This window comes from Bipolaris victoriae (assembly GCF_000527765.1).
Source record: "Bipolaris victoriae FI3 unplaced genomic scaffold scaffold_23, whole genome shotgun sequence".
In the NCBI taxonomy this organism is placed as follows: domain Eukaryota; kingdom Fungi; phylum Ascomycota; class Dothideomycetes; order Pleosporales; family Pleosporaceae; genus Bipolaris; species Bipolaris victoriae.
In genome coordinates, this window is record NW_014575369.1 from 1 (window position 1) to 13,176 (window position 13,176).

At 52.0% G+C, this 13,176-nt stretch overlaps 4 protein-coding genes across 4 annotated transcripts; 2 read left to right on the forward strand and 2 right to left on the reverse strand.

The window, feature by feature from the left end:
• Positions 1-517: 517 nt before the first annotated feature.
• On the reverse strand, positions 518-4,618 carry COCVIDRAFT_35819 (hypothetical protein; the record flags this gene model as incomplete). Its single annotated transcript, XM_014703291.1, has 1 exon — positions 518-4,618. One exon carries the CDS (start codon positions 4,616-4,618, stop codon positions 518-520), a length of 4,101 nt encoding a protein of 1,366 aa, XP_014558777.1.
• A 251-nt stretch (positions 4,619-4,869) lies between these two features.
• Positions 4,870-5,949, reverse strand: COCVIDRAFT_24716 (hypothetical protein; the record flags this gene model as incomplete). The annotated part of the gene is made up of 1 exon (XM_014703272.1): positions 4,870-5,949. The coding sequence occupies one exon, from the start codon at positions 5,947-5,949 to the stop codon at positions 4,870-4,872; it is 1,080 nt and encodes a 359-aa protein (XP_014558758.1).
• Positions 5,950-6,707: 758 nt separating this feature from the next.
• Positions 6,708-9,099, forward strand: COCVIDRAFT_24717 (hypothetical protein; the record flags this gene model as incomplete). The annotated part of the gene is made up of 5 exons (XM_014703273.1): positions 6,708-7,141; positions 7,194-7,221; positions 7,269-7,793; positions 7,847-7,978; positions 8,026-9,099. The coding sequence occupies 5 exons, from the start codon at positions 6,708-6,710 to the stop codon at positions 9,097-9,099; spliced, it is 2,193 nt and encodes a 730-aa protein (XP_014558759.1).
• A 1,308-nt stretch (positions 9,100-10,407) lies between these two features.
• Positions 10,408-12,671, forward strand: COCVIDRAFT_93509 (copper radical oxidase; the record flags this gene model as incomplete). Its single annotated transcript, XM_014703292.1, has 4 exons — positions 10,408-10,788; positions 10,846-11,258; positions 11,309-11,473; positions 11,522-12,671. 4 exons carry the CDS (start codon positions 10,408-10,410, stop codon positions 12,669-12,671), a joined length of 2,109 nt encoding a protein of 702 aa, XP_014558778.1.
• Between the last annotated feature and the right edge of the window lie 505 nt (positions 12,672-13,176).

Consider the following 13,176-nt stretch of genomic DNA (forward strand, 5'->3'; position numbering starts at 1 on the left):
GGAGCCGGTGCCGGTGCTGGTGGCAGCACTGGAGGAAGCACTGGTGGTTCCACCGGTGGTTCTTACACCAGCTACTAAAACGTTGACCAGGATTCACGACGGGTATTTCGGCTAGATACTGAGGTTTTCCTAGTATATATTTCACACGAGGCATAATAATATTACTTTCCTTCTTCAAAAATCTTCTCTCCTCTAAATGACCTTTGCAGTGACTTCATTTCATCTTGCCTTGCCCCTTTTCTGCTTACGACATTTGGAACACTGGATCGGAACTTTAGAAGAGGACTGACAAAATTATGAAACACGGACTCCATCTAACCCAGCAACCGCAAGTCTTTGGTAGTGTGGTTATACTCTATATCTTTTGTTTTGCGCGAGCTGTTAATATATAAATTCAATAATCTCCACTATAGTCGTAACTATATCATTTTCATATATCATAAGTGAAGATGCAAAGAACCATGCATGCCAAAACGCCAACCTATAACCAATGTAATTCAACCCCTTTACGCTTGTCTTATCCAACCCATCGTCTAGCACTCTTGAACATGCGAGACCAGGGTCCGAGTTCGCCCCAGTCCTCTGTGTTCTTGGGGAGATAGCTAGCCACTTCCTTCAAGATAGTTCGCTCGGGGTGCGGCATGAGTGCCAGCACGCGTCCGTCGGCGCTGCGTACACCGGTGATACCCATTGGTGAGCCATTGGGGTTGTAGGGGTACGTTTCAGTTTGTTTGCCATAGTTGTCGACGTAACGGAGAGATACGAGGTTCTCGTTGTACATCGTTTGGGGTGTGGATGGTGAAGACGCCGAGGAGGAGAAGTGAGCGCGGCCCTCGCCGTGGGCTGTGACAATGGGGAGCTTAGAACCTGCCATACCGTGGAGGAAGACGGATGGTGGCGTATTAGGGCCCTTGGGGTCGAGCACTTCGACCATGCAGACACGTGCTTCGTATTGCTCAGATGCGTTGCGCTCGAAGCTTGGCCATAGCTCTGCACCTGGGATCAATTCCTTGAGTTTGCTCATGAATTGACAACCGTTACAAACACCGAGTGCGAAGGTGTTAGGGCGCGTGAAGAAGTCCTGGAACTCCTTACGTGTTTCGGGATGGAGGAGCACAGATTTTGCCCATCCTTGTCCAGCACCAAGTACGTCGCCATACGAGAAACCACCACATGCCGCAAGGCCTACGAAGCCGGCCAGTGATACACGACCCGAGATGATGTCAGTCATATGTACGTCGATAGCTGAGAAGCCAGCTTGATGGAAAGCAAATGCCATCTCAGCTTGGCCGTTTACACCCTCTTCTCTTAGGATGGCCACACGAGGCTTAGCCGTGAAAGGCGACTTCAGATTGGACATGAGAGGCATGATATTCTCGGAAGGCTTGAAGGTCAGGTTGTATGATAGACCCGGATCCTTGTCGTCGAGAATGCTGTTGAACTCTGCATCGGCACAGACAGGGTTGTCACGGAGCTTCTGCATACGGTATGAAGTCTCTGCCCAACGCTGTTGTAGTTTTTGCCGACTGTTCCGGTAAACGTTCTTTGTTCCGACATAGAACGAGATGTCCTGCTTCGAGGCCTCAGGTACCCGACCTATCTTCTTAATCATGCCTGGCGGCGGTCCGCAGGTGGCAAAGCAGCGGTTGAAAGCGGTCTCATCCTGCTTCCTGACCTGGAAGACAGCACCAAGTTCTTCATTGAAAAGCGCTTCCAAGACATCCTTGGGTTCGCTCGATGCCGCGACATGGTCCAGCATGATTTCAAGGCCACATCGTCCGGCAAAAGCCATCTCGACAAGCGTCGTGAAGAGACCACCATCTGATCTGTCGTGGTAGGCGAGTACGATACCAGCCTCATGAAGTTGATCGATGGCATCAAAATAGTCCTTGATGACATCGGCGTCATATACATCAGGCGCCTCATCGCCGACCTGGCCAAATGTTTGAGCCAAAGCAGAACCGCCAAGATGTTTCTTGCCAGCCGCCAAGTCAACATACATGAGAATAGTCTCACCAACACTCTCAAAGCGTTCCAATGCAGGTGTCCATGTGCGATCGATGCGGTCAACAGGTGCGAAAGCCGTGATCACCAAGGACATTGGTGCAGTAACTTCCTTTGCCTCTCCGCCTTCTGACCACTTCATCTTCATGCTCATAGAGTCCTTTCCAACTGGGATGGAAATGCCGAGCTTGGGGCAGAGATCCATTCCAATGGCTTCCACTGCCTCATACAAAGCCGCACCCTCACCAGGGTGACTACTAGCAGACATCCAGTTGGCTGAGAGCCTGACCCTAGAAAGCCTGTCGAAGAGACTAGCTGCAGCAATGTTCATGAGCGACTCGGCTACAGCCATTCTTGCGGATGCTGCTGGAGAGATGAGAGCTAGAGTGGGCTTCTCACCCATAGTCATGGCTTCACCCGTCTTGACTCCAGCCAGCAGCGATGTAGCTGTCACCGAAACATCAGCCACAGGCGTTTGCCACTTGCCAACCATCTGGTCGCGAACCGTAAGGCCGCCAACTGTTCGGTCTCCGATGGTGATGAGGAATGATTTTGAGCCTACAGCTGGAAGAGTGAGCACTCGGTCGACAGCTTCGTTGATCAAGCCATCTTTGGGCGTGTCTGGAATATACATTGACAGGCTGCTGTCGAAGGCTGGCAACCTCAACTTTCGGCTTTCGACAATACGTGACATCTTGGGTGGCTTTCCAAATAGCGTGGCCATTGGAAGATCGATGGGAGTCGGGTTTTCCTTGGAATCCCTGTCTTTCAGGACAAGGCGTTGCTCCTTGGTAGCCGTACCAACGACTGAATAACCACAGCGTTCTCGGTTGCAGATGCGCTTGAAGAGGTCCAATTGATCAGGAGCAACTGCTAGTACGTATCGTTCTTGGGCCTCGCAGCACCAAATTTGCAGCGGGCTCATGCTCTTATCAGCACTGTCTACTTCGCGCAGCTCAAAGATAGCGCCGAGACCAGAGTCGTGGACAAGCTCGGGGAGAGCATTGGACAGACCACCTGCGCCCACATCGTGAATGAAGAGAATGGGGTTCTTGTCACCCATGGAGCGACACGTGTCGATGACTTCCTGTGCTCGCCTCTGCACCTCGGGGTTGCCTCTCTGCACACTAGCAAAATCAAGATCGACCTTGCCTTCTCCAGACTGAATACTAGAAGCCGCACCACCACCAAGACCAATGAGCATGGCGGGACCACCGATAACGAGGAGATGCGAGCCAGCGGGCACAACATCAGGGTCCTTGAGTGCGTGCTGCGGCCTGACTGTACCTACACCACCTGCTAGCATGATGGGCTTGTGGTATCCTCGGATCTCGGACTCCTTTTCGTTTGTGAAGACACGCATGAGCATGGTACGGAAGTAGCCAACAGTGCATGGACGACCAAACTCGTTGTTAAATTGCGCACTGCCGATTGGAGCCTCGAGCATAATGTCGCGACTGCTGGCGATGTGCGCAGGCTTTCCAACATCTTTGAGCTCCCATGGCCTTTCAAAACCCTCCAGGTTGAGATCGGATACAGTGAAGCCTGCCAGACCGGCCTTTGGCTTGGAACCACGTCCAACCGCTCCTTCATCTCTGATCTCACCTCCAGAGCCGGTGGCCGCTCCAGGAAATGGCGAGACTGCAGTTGGGTGGTTGTGTGTCTCGACTTTGCAGAGGATGTGCACAGTTTCCTTTGCGCCGTTCCACTCGCCGGTGAGGTCATTGGGTGCCCAGAAGCTCGCCTCTTCTCCCTGCAGTACTGCTGCATTGTCGCTGTATGCACTGACGACGTGCTGAGGGTTCTTCTGGTGTGTGTTTCGGATCATTCCAAATAGCGACATGGACTTGCGCATACCGTCGATGGTGAAGTCGGCATTGAACTGCTTGTGTCTGCAATGCTCCGAGTTGACCTGGGCAAACATGAAGAGCTCTACGTCTACAGGGCCTCGCTTCAGCTCCTGGGTGTATGCCTCGACAAGGTAGTCGATTTCTGACTTGTCCATGGCCAGCCCCAGCTCCCTGTTGGCATGGTCCAAGGCGGCATGGGCGCTACTGTACTCATCAAAGCTGATGGTGGTCGCTTGCGCAGGCTCTCCCTCGCCGAAGATAGCCTCGAGATTTGGCGCAGTGCGGCTGATGGTCTGGGTCATGCGGTCGTAGAGGTGGTCGCGGTTGGGGATCTCGTCGGCGTCGAAGGTGCGATCAAAAGTGGCGGCGATGACCATGCCACGCTCGATGCGCTTTACCGATTGGTTGAGGGTGCATGTGCGTGCAATCATCGAGGCCAGAGAGCTCCATGGCGAGATTGTGCCCGCGCGTGGGGAGACGTAGAAGAGAACCGTCTCGCTGTCCCGCGGCTCGCCGCCACGGTGAACGGCATCGAGGAGTGTCTGTGCAAGGCGGTCATTCGAATCTGGATACTCGCCATAGTGCAGAATTTGCTGCAGCGTCTTGAGCTCGCCCTCGGTCAATTCTTTGAGGGGATTGACAAAATGCAGCCACAGCGAGCGGACCTCCTTTGCGCCGATTGCCTGCGCCAGGCGCTGTAGGCGAAAGTCGGAATGGGCAGCCGAGCCTGGAAGAATGAGGTACGGATCCTCGTTCGCCGCCATTGTGTGTGCCGCCTAATTGAAAGTGTAGAATGGGAATCGCGGGGTGTCCGAAGACAAAAGCAAGGGCGGGCGCGTCGTCACATGGCGGGGTGAAAGTCTACCCAAAAATTTCGGTGGGGCAAAATCGAGTCGACGCCATTGGACTGCCCCGCCCGTATGTCGGAGAGATGGACACTACCATTATAGCACTAGTAGCAGACCCGATATTTTCCCCGGCATGCATAGAATGCTATTTTGCATGTATAGCATTCTTAGAAGCTGTCTACGCGCACCCCTACGCCCTTCTCCCCTGACAGCTCCAGCAGGGCCTTGCCAATTGCAATGTCCATAACCCCCACGCCCACACTCTTGTATACCACAAACCCTTGTTCCAGCCACTTTTTGACCCCATTGTCTTGTCTCAATCCATCCATCTTTCCTACCTCTATCATTCTTTCTGTAGCAACGCCTGCTTTGACCAACTCTCCGGCTTCATCCATGCATCCCTTGATGCTGTCAACAGCAATGCACGCGTTGTGAACTTGCGAGGCAAAGAGGCCAGAAGGAGTGGTGATTTGGCTGAGGAGATCAGGATCAATTTCTTGCATGTCGAGACGGTAGGAGCCAATGGCGGAGATGAAGCGAGATTTATCTGCTTCCGAAGATAGATACGAAGCAGGAAACAAAGGTGTAGTGCTGGGTGTTGTGCAAAACATGACCTGCGACTCCTTGACCAGACTCTTCAACGCATCTTCGTCTCCCTCAAAGACTCTGATTTGGATATGTGAACTGAGTCCCGCTCTTGTCAACGACTCGACTAACTGGTCTGCTCTGGTCCGAGATCGATTCACAATGGTAATCTTGCTGATGTCGCTGCTCTTGAGTAGAACCGCCAGTCGGATATGCCACTCGGCCTGCTTACCCGCGCCAAACACGACTATGTTTTGTGTGGATTTCCTATATCGGTACAACAACATGGTTCCCAAAGCAGTGCGGAAGGCAGTCAGCTCTGCTGCATTCAGCACGCCTACGGCCTGGCCCAATTCGTCGCAAATTGTGAGGACGCTTTTCAGCGCGGGCTTGGGCTTCTCGCCTGGAGGGGGGGCCTGGGATGGGGCGACACCAACAATCTTGACACCAATGGACGAAGGTGTCGTGGCGGGCATGAACAGGCTGACCTGCCCATCTGGACGCGTGACCTGGGCGCGGTGTGGTTGGTAGGGAGCTTCGTCATTGCACGAGTACTGTGAGAGAGCCTGGTTGAGGCGTGATGTGAGCTTCTCTGCGTCGACTGGGCTTAGGTTGCAAAGAAGAGACCTGATATCAGCGTCGGATAGTACGGTAAAGGCCATGTTGCCTGCTAAAGGCCCGATTTCAGCGTTGAAATAGTCTGGGTGGGTTCCCGCATGATACTACTATAACACTGGTTGATGTCATCTTATTGTGTAGGGCTTACTCCTTGCTATCCACATCTCGGCCGATGTCGGGTCTTAAGGTGTGATAATGGCGGGGATGCCCAGGGGAAGGAGGACCATGCAAAAGCACCGCCAACGGCTATTGCCGGTCTAGCGTCTGCCTTGGACCCCGTCATCAGTATTGCTGACGCCAATGTAATACTATCTACGGTACTACACACGTACATGTTCACAAGAAGAGAAAGGCGAGTAAGTATACACTTGCTGTTCCCCTGGATGCCTACTGCGAGTGTGCCATTTACCCGCTGTGTCAAGCCCACGCTCTTTTATAATACGCATGTTATGTATGCATGTACATACATGCGCATGTACCAACCATTGCTCAATAACGCGCCACCCAATGTGGCTGCGAAGCACGTTCTTCATCATCACCACAGTGCGTCTACAGAGTAGCTAGCTTGTTGCTAGTAGTGGCGTCCGTCGATAATAATGCCTCTTCTGGAAACGACATCTGGGCTGTCTTCTGCACACGAGCACGCGCGCACCGGAGATAAGCAGCTTCGGGTCTAGCAGGCCGGAGTGGTTGCCTGATACTCAACACCGCCGGCCCCTGATGAGCTTTCGATGAACTCTCCTCGCCCTTGGCTCTCGTCCATCTCCATCTCCGTCTTGGCACAAAGCTTGCTTGTCACACAATGTCATCAGACTCTCCCACGCCTGAGCCTGGTGCTGTTGCTCCACCTCCACCTCTACCCGCCCCCGCAGCCAAGCCACAGCGGGTTCTCTCATGCATTCTATGCGCTCAACGCAAAGTCAAATGTGATCGCAGATCTCCATGTTCAAACTGTATAAAATCAGGGGTCCAATGCGTCTCTGCTGCAACCGCTCCTCGTCAGAGACGCCGCAGATTCCCTGAGCGAGAGTTGTTGGATCGTCTTCGCCACTATGAGCGTCTCTTGACAGAGCACGATATCCCCTTCGAGCCACTGCATGCCTCTCAGGCAAACCGCTATTCCGGTCCAGACGCTATAGGTAGTAATCATGTAGCTGGCACTCAAGGTAAACACACTACCCAGAATATTGCCGAGCTGTCACGCCCAAGTCTGGCGACCGAGTCCACTCAAGCAAAGTATGCGGGCTCGCCCTGAATCAACTACTATCGTATTACTAATTTTACTCAGGAGTTTTTGGAGTGCCATGGTGCGCAAGGTGAGCTTGTAAAAGTCCACGCAGTGATTGCACTGACACGTGCAAAGTTGCAGTATCCATACGACGGCGAAAGCCAGGAAAGTGATGATGAGTCTGATGAAACTGACCCCACAGACCGCGTCCTCGAGCCACAAAAAATCGTCAAGGCATGGGACGACCTTTTCGCCGAGGGACTATACCGTAATGATCACCTCTTGTTCTGCTCACGAACTGTCGGAGTCGAGCTCTCGGCTCTACATCCATCTCAGACGCAAATCTTCAAACTTTGGCAGCTATACTTGGAAAACGTAGACCCAATCTTGAAGCTCACACACACCCCTACTCTCCAAGCGCGCATCATCGATGCTGCTGGCGATGTGACCAAAATCGAACCCAACTTGGAAGCTCTCATGTTTGCAATATACTGCATGGCTGTCTCTAGTCTTGACCAAGATCAATGTCAAACCATGTTTGGTGCGCCTAGAATCGAGGTTCTCAGGGGCTACCAGTTGGGGGCCAGGGAAGCATTGCTCAATTGCGGATTCATGAAATCGAGCAATCGTGAGTGCTTAACTGCCCTTCATCTCTACTTAGTAAGTTAGAGAAAGATTGGGCCTGCCATCTAGTAGTCATCTGATGAGTTCAGTTCACGCTCAAGCCCGAGGTCGACCCGCGTTCACTGTCGTCCCTGTTAGGCACTGCAATTCGTATTGCTCAGCGCATGGGCATCGATTCAGAGGCCACAAATGCGAGACATCCTGTTCTTGAGGCCGAACTGGTACGTAAGGACACACACGTATACATCTTGATGCTGACTCTCACCAGCGACGTCGGTTGTGGTGGTCCCTTGTGCTTTTTGACAGCCGCATCGCAGAAATGACGGATTTCAAGATGGCTACGCTCATACCTACGTGGGATTGCCACACTCCCCACAATGTAAACGATTTCAGCTTGCGCAATGAAATGAAGACTCCACCTACTGAGTCTAACAATATATCTGAAGCATTGTTCGCCGTGGTGCGCTGCAAGCTTGGCGACTTCATCCGGCACAATCCTTCTCATCTAGACTTCATCAACCCAATCATGAAGAATCTTGTGAAGAAGCCCCCGTCCGGTTCTTGCTCGGAATTGGAGGATATTGCACATTTCGAGTCCGTCTTGGAGAGCAAATATCTCTCGCAATGTGATCCCCAAATCCCGCTGCACTTTATGGCAATATGGTGGACGCGTGTCTTCATTGCAAAAACTCGGTTTGCACACTACTTGGCAACGCGGTCGCCGAATCCCGAGAATGAGACCGACGAACAACACGGTGTCAGCCTTACACATGCTCGCACCATGCTGGAATGCGATACAATACTGATGGGCTCCCCCCTGACCAAAGCTTTTCGATGGATCATATACCTACACTTTCCCTTCCCCGCTTACGTCCACTTAATCCAAGATTTGAAACGACGGCCGCTGTCAAACCACGCGGATTTGGCCTGGCAAGCCATGTGCGACAATTGCTCTGTTCGCTTTGAGAGCCTCCACAATAAGGACAATCCCATGGAATCGAGGCCTAGAAATCCTTTCTTCGCAATGTTCGCAGAACTCGTACTCCAAGCATGGGACGCGCGCAAAGCAGCATCCATACACGCTGAACCCCCCTTGCTTGTTACGTACGTCACACAAAGATTATCGCGTTTGAGTGAAAGAAAGATAGAATCTTGTGAGACTGTAGAGTCGGGTGGTATTCCGTATACATCCGAGCTTATGGACCTAGGTAGCACTGGCCCATGCTACAACCTGACTGAAACATTCTCAATGGCACCTGCGCAAATTTCGACAAGCTTCAACAACATGCAGTGGGCCTGGCCAGCGCCAAACTGGGGCACGGTACCTGGGCAAAATTGGTGAACACGGTGTTCTGGGACTCAATTCAATTGAAACAAAGGTGTTCATCGAGTTGACCAGATCCTGCCGGTACATACGTTGTTAGGTATTTGCTAGTAAGCTGACAGAAGAGATCAGATCCGGCCTGACTGCGGCAGATTTAAAGCAATTCCATTCCTAAAAATTACTCAGCTAAGAAATGGTTCACAGCGCCAAGGATACGCTACTAGGAGCATGGGAGCGTTGCACACTACTTGATCTATGATGGCATACAGTTCCCAGCTCCCAGGTGGACTGGTTCTCACTACGACCCAAAGCTCGTATCTAGTAAATCAAGTTTCAATTGACTGAACGATACCAGGTTTCCATCTCGCACACATGAATCGACCCCGGAAGCAAACATGCGGCCTCTTAGTCGTGTTTCCGTCAGTCTTTCGTCACGAATAGACTTTTACAGTACAAACTGCGTCAGCCAGAGTGGACTCGGCTCTTACATGGCAGAGTATAGGTCTGGGTATTCGGCTACGTACTATATCCAATGGCGTGTTCTGCACATCCTTCCTACTGAGGGGACAGGGGCAATATTCCAGAGGTGGGTATCTGGCTAAAGATTCTCTTTGTAGCTATCGTCACCCTGATGTACGCAGGGATTAACTGGAGGGTTGCCTTGGCGTTTCAAGCAACTTGGCAGGAAAACAAAATCCTCCCTTTGCGAGCGCTTAATACCTTCACGACGATAACGACAGCGTCTCGCGCAGTGTATGGCGGCTGCAGCCACAGTGGCATCGATATGCGAGCACCGTTACGCCAATGTAGTTCCCCAAACGTTTGGGAATTATAGCATGAACCAGTAACATCTGCCGGCACTGCTTCGGTGCGTGAGCTAGCCTTCTCATGGCAGATAAGATTGGTGTGATTCCTGAGGCGCAGCATTCGGCATGACTCTAGGGAGGTCGATGCCACCGACAATAGCATCGCCCCTAGCCGAATTTGGATTTTCGGCCCGCTACCGATGGCATGAACCCCTGACAGTTTACTCCAAAGTCACTTAGCGCTATCGACCATAACAAAACAACGGTATGTGAATGATCGTCTGCAAGGAGCCCTACTCAGGCACATTGCCCTTCCTGGTGCCTACTTTGCCTGTTCCGATGCTAGGGCAACAGCCCTTCCGTTCCATGTCTCGCCACTACCCACTTTCGCAAACTCGTATGGCCCGGTGTGCGTCGAAGTATTGAATCGATAGTCGGGATATCGGCACAGCTATATAGCAGGTTGGCGCCCCGTCCTGGGAAACGTCTCCAGGCACCGCACTCTGTGTTGACATCCAGGATGCAGTCCCAAACTCTTCTCGCAGTGCTTTCTGCAGCCATTCTTTTCCAATCTACTAATGCTCTTAATGCGTGCCCCGGCACCGACACAGTCTTTACCGGTACCCAGGGTATTAGGTACCGAGTATGTCCAGGAACCGATCTCACTGGTCCTACAGTCTCAGTGACACCCAAAGTCGCTTCTGTCACAGCATGTGCAAAGCTCTGTGACAAGAGCATGGACTGCTTCAAAGCCGTTTATGATACACGGACAAAGGACTGCCACTTCAAGGAAATTGCGGGTTTGAACTGGGTTGCCAACGATCGTTATCAAGTAGTTCAGGCTGAGCAAGTCAACATCGCCCGCTGCCCTGCAGGCGAATGGACGTATGGAAGAAACAAGGTGAGCTCACGTGAGACGTTACGATGCGATATTACATGCTAAGAAGAGACGTTCTAGAAACGATACACCGTTTGCCCGGATACTGATATCCGGGGACCAACTGAGAAGTTGTTTGGAGGTGTTGCCGACTTCGAGAAATGTGCTTACCTCTGCGCAAACTGGGCGACCTGCAAGGCAGCAGTCTACGACAAAGCCGAGTCTGTTTGCCACATCAAGGCTGATTCGCGTTCCAACACATTGATCTGGTCCACCGACAAGCGTTACGATGTCATGCGCCTGATAGAACCATCTGCCCCTGCACAGAACGGCGAGTGGTCTGATCTTATCCACCTGCCAGTGATTCCTGTTGCTGCATATGTTGTTCCCGAGTACCCAGTCTCGCAACGACTACTTGTATTCTCCAGTTGGGGTGTTGATGCCTTTGGCGGCCCTGGTGGACGAACACAGTTTGCCGACTACAACTACCAAACGTATGTTCTATCTGCGATCTAGACATCAAGTACGCTGACATCTTTTGTAGTGGAGCTGTGTCAGCTCGCACTGTAAGCAACACAAAACACGACATGTTTTGCCCTGCAATGAGCAGTCTACAAGACGGACGACTTGTAATCCAAGGAGGCTCTGATGCAAATGCCGTTACTACCTACAACCCGGCCTCGAACACCTTTGTCCGTTCCGCTGACATGTATGTGGATATCGTATAAAACATATGGCTCTATGCTAACTCGCCTAGGAAAATGGCTCGTGGCTACCAGTCATCCTGCACCACATCTGACAACCGCATCTTCACCATTGGAGGCGCGTATTCAGGCCCCCGCATGGGCAAGGACGGCGAAGTTTACGACCCTGTTACCAACACTTGGACTGCTCTTCCGAACTCCAAGATTGCCCCAATGCTTACCAGGGACCATGAGGGTATTTGGCGCGAGGACAACCACGCATGGCTCTTTGGCTGGAAGAACAAGTCTGTATTCCAAGCCGGACCCAGTAAGGCCATGAACTGGTACGGAACAACAGGTAAGGGTTCTCAGGTGGCTGCTGGTATTCGAGACCCTATCGACGATGCCATGTGCGGTATCTTTGTCATGTACGATGCCACTGCTGGCAAAATCTTCAGCGCCGGTGGTTCTTCCGACTACACTGACTCGGATGCTAATGCCCGTGCCCACATCATCACCATTGGTGAACCCAACACTCCGGCCAAGGTCGAGCGCGTCGCCGACATGACTTATCCTCGTGGTTTCTCTAATGCTGTTGTTCTGCCTGATGGTTGCATTGTTATCACCGGTGGCCAACGCCGCTCCAAGGTATTCACCGATGACGACGGTGCCTTGTACCCCGAGATTTTCAACCCTGCGACCAAGACCTGGAGGGTCCTAGCACCAGAAGCCGTACCACGCAACTACCACTCTGTCAGTATCCTACTTGCTGATGGCCGTGTCTTCAGCGGCGGTGGTGGTCTCTGCTATGTCGCCCAGGGAGTCGGACGCAGCTCTGCCAACTGCAACAAGCTCGTCGACCACGCTGACGGTCAAATCTTCTCTCCACCTTATCTTTTCAACCAGGACGGTTCCCTAGCCAAGCGTCCTACCATCACCTCGCTCAGCGCCCAGAGTGTCAAGGTCGGAGGTACGCTTACTGTGAAGGTTGATGCTGGCACTACAAACGCCAGCCTTGCCCTTGTTCGCATCGGCAGCGTCACTCACTCTGTCAACACCGACCAGCGTCGTGTCCCCCTGAACAACGTCCGCGCCAACGGCAACAGCTACACCGCCACGCTCCCCAACGACAGCGGTATCCTCATTCCCGGTGCCTACTTCCTCTTCGTCATGTCCAACCAGGGCGTCCCCAGTATCGCACAAACCGTACAAATCGTCCTGTAAAAGAACTGACTGCTTGTCTAAAGAAAACACTACGAACATGTTTCAATAATGCTCACGTGAAGAAGGAAGTGGAGGAAAAATAACTTTACAACAAAATCAAGAACCTGGATGTCAAACCTACGCTCTTTTATGGCTCGCCTCCCTTTATTACCGCTCGATTATATATACTACGCTCACTCGCTTTTATATCTTACTTGCCAGTCACTCCTTGTAGGCTCCGTAACGTTAGTCTAGTAGATAATGTTAATTTCAAATTACTCATCAACCACTTTTGTATTTTGCCTGTGCTTGTACCTATGTGATTATACACACATATATATATATATATATATTTGCCCGTGAGATTCTCTAGCCACTCGATATCATACAAGAAACAACGTGGAGTCTTCTCATCAAACAAAAAAAACGATAGAATCCTTCCAAATCCGTCGTTCGTAGCACCACCTACCACTCCATACATACTTCGACCCTTCCCCCGCACCCTCACCCCACCACCCAGCCAACC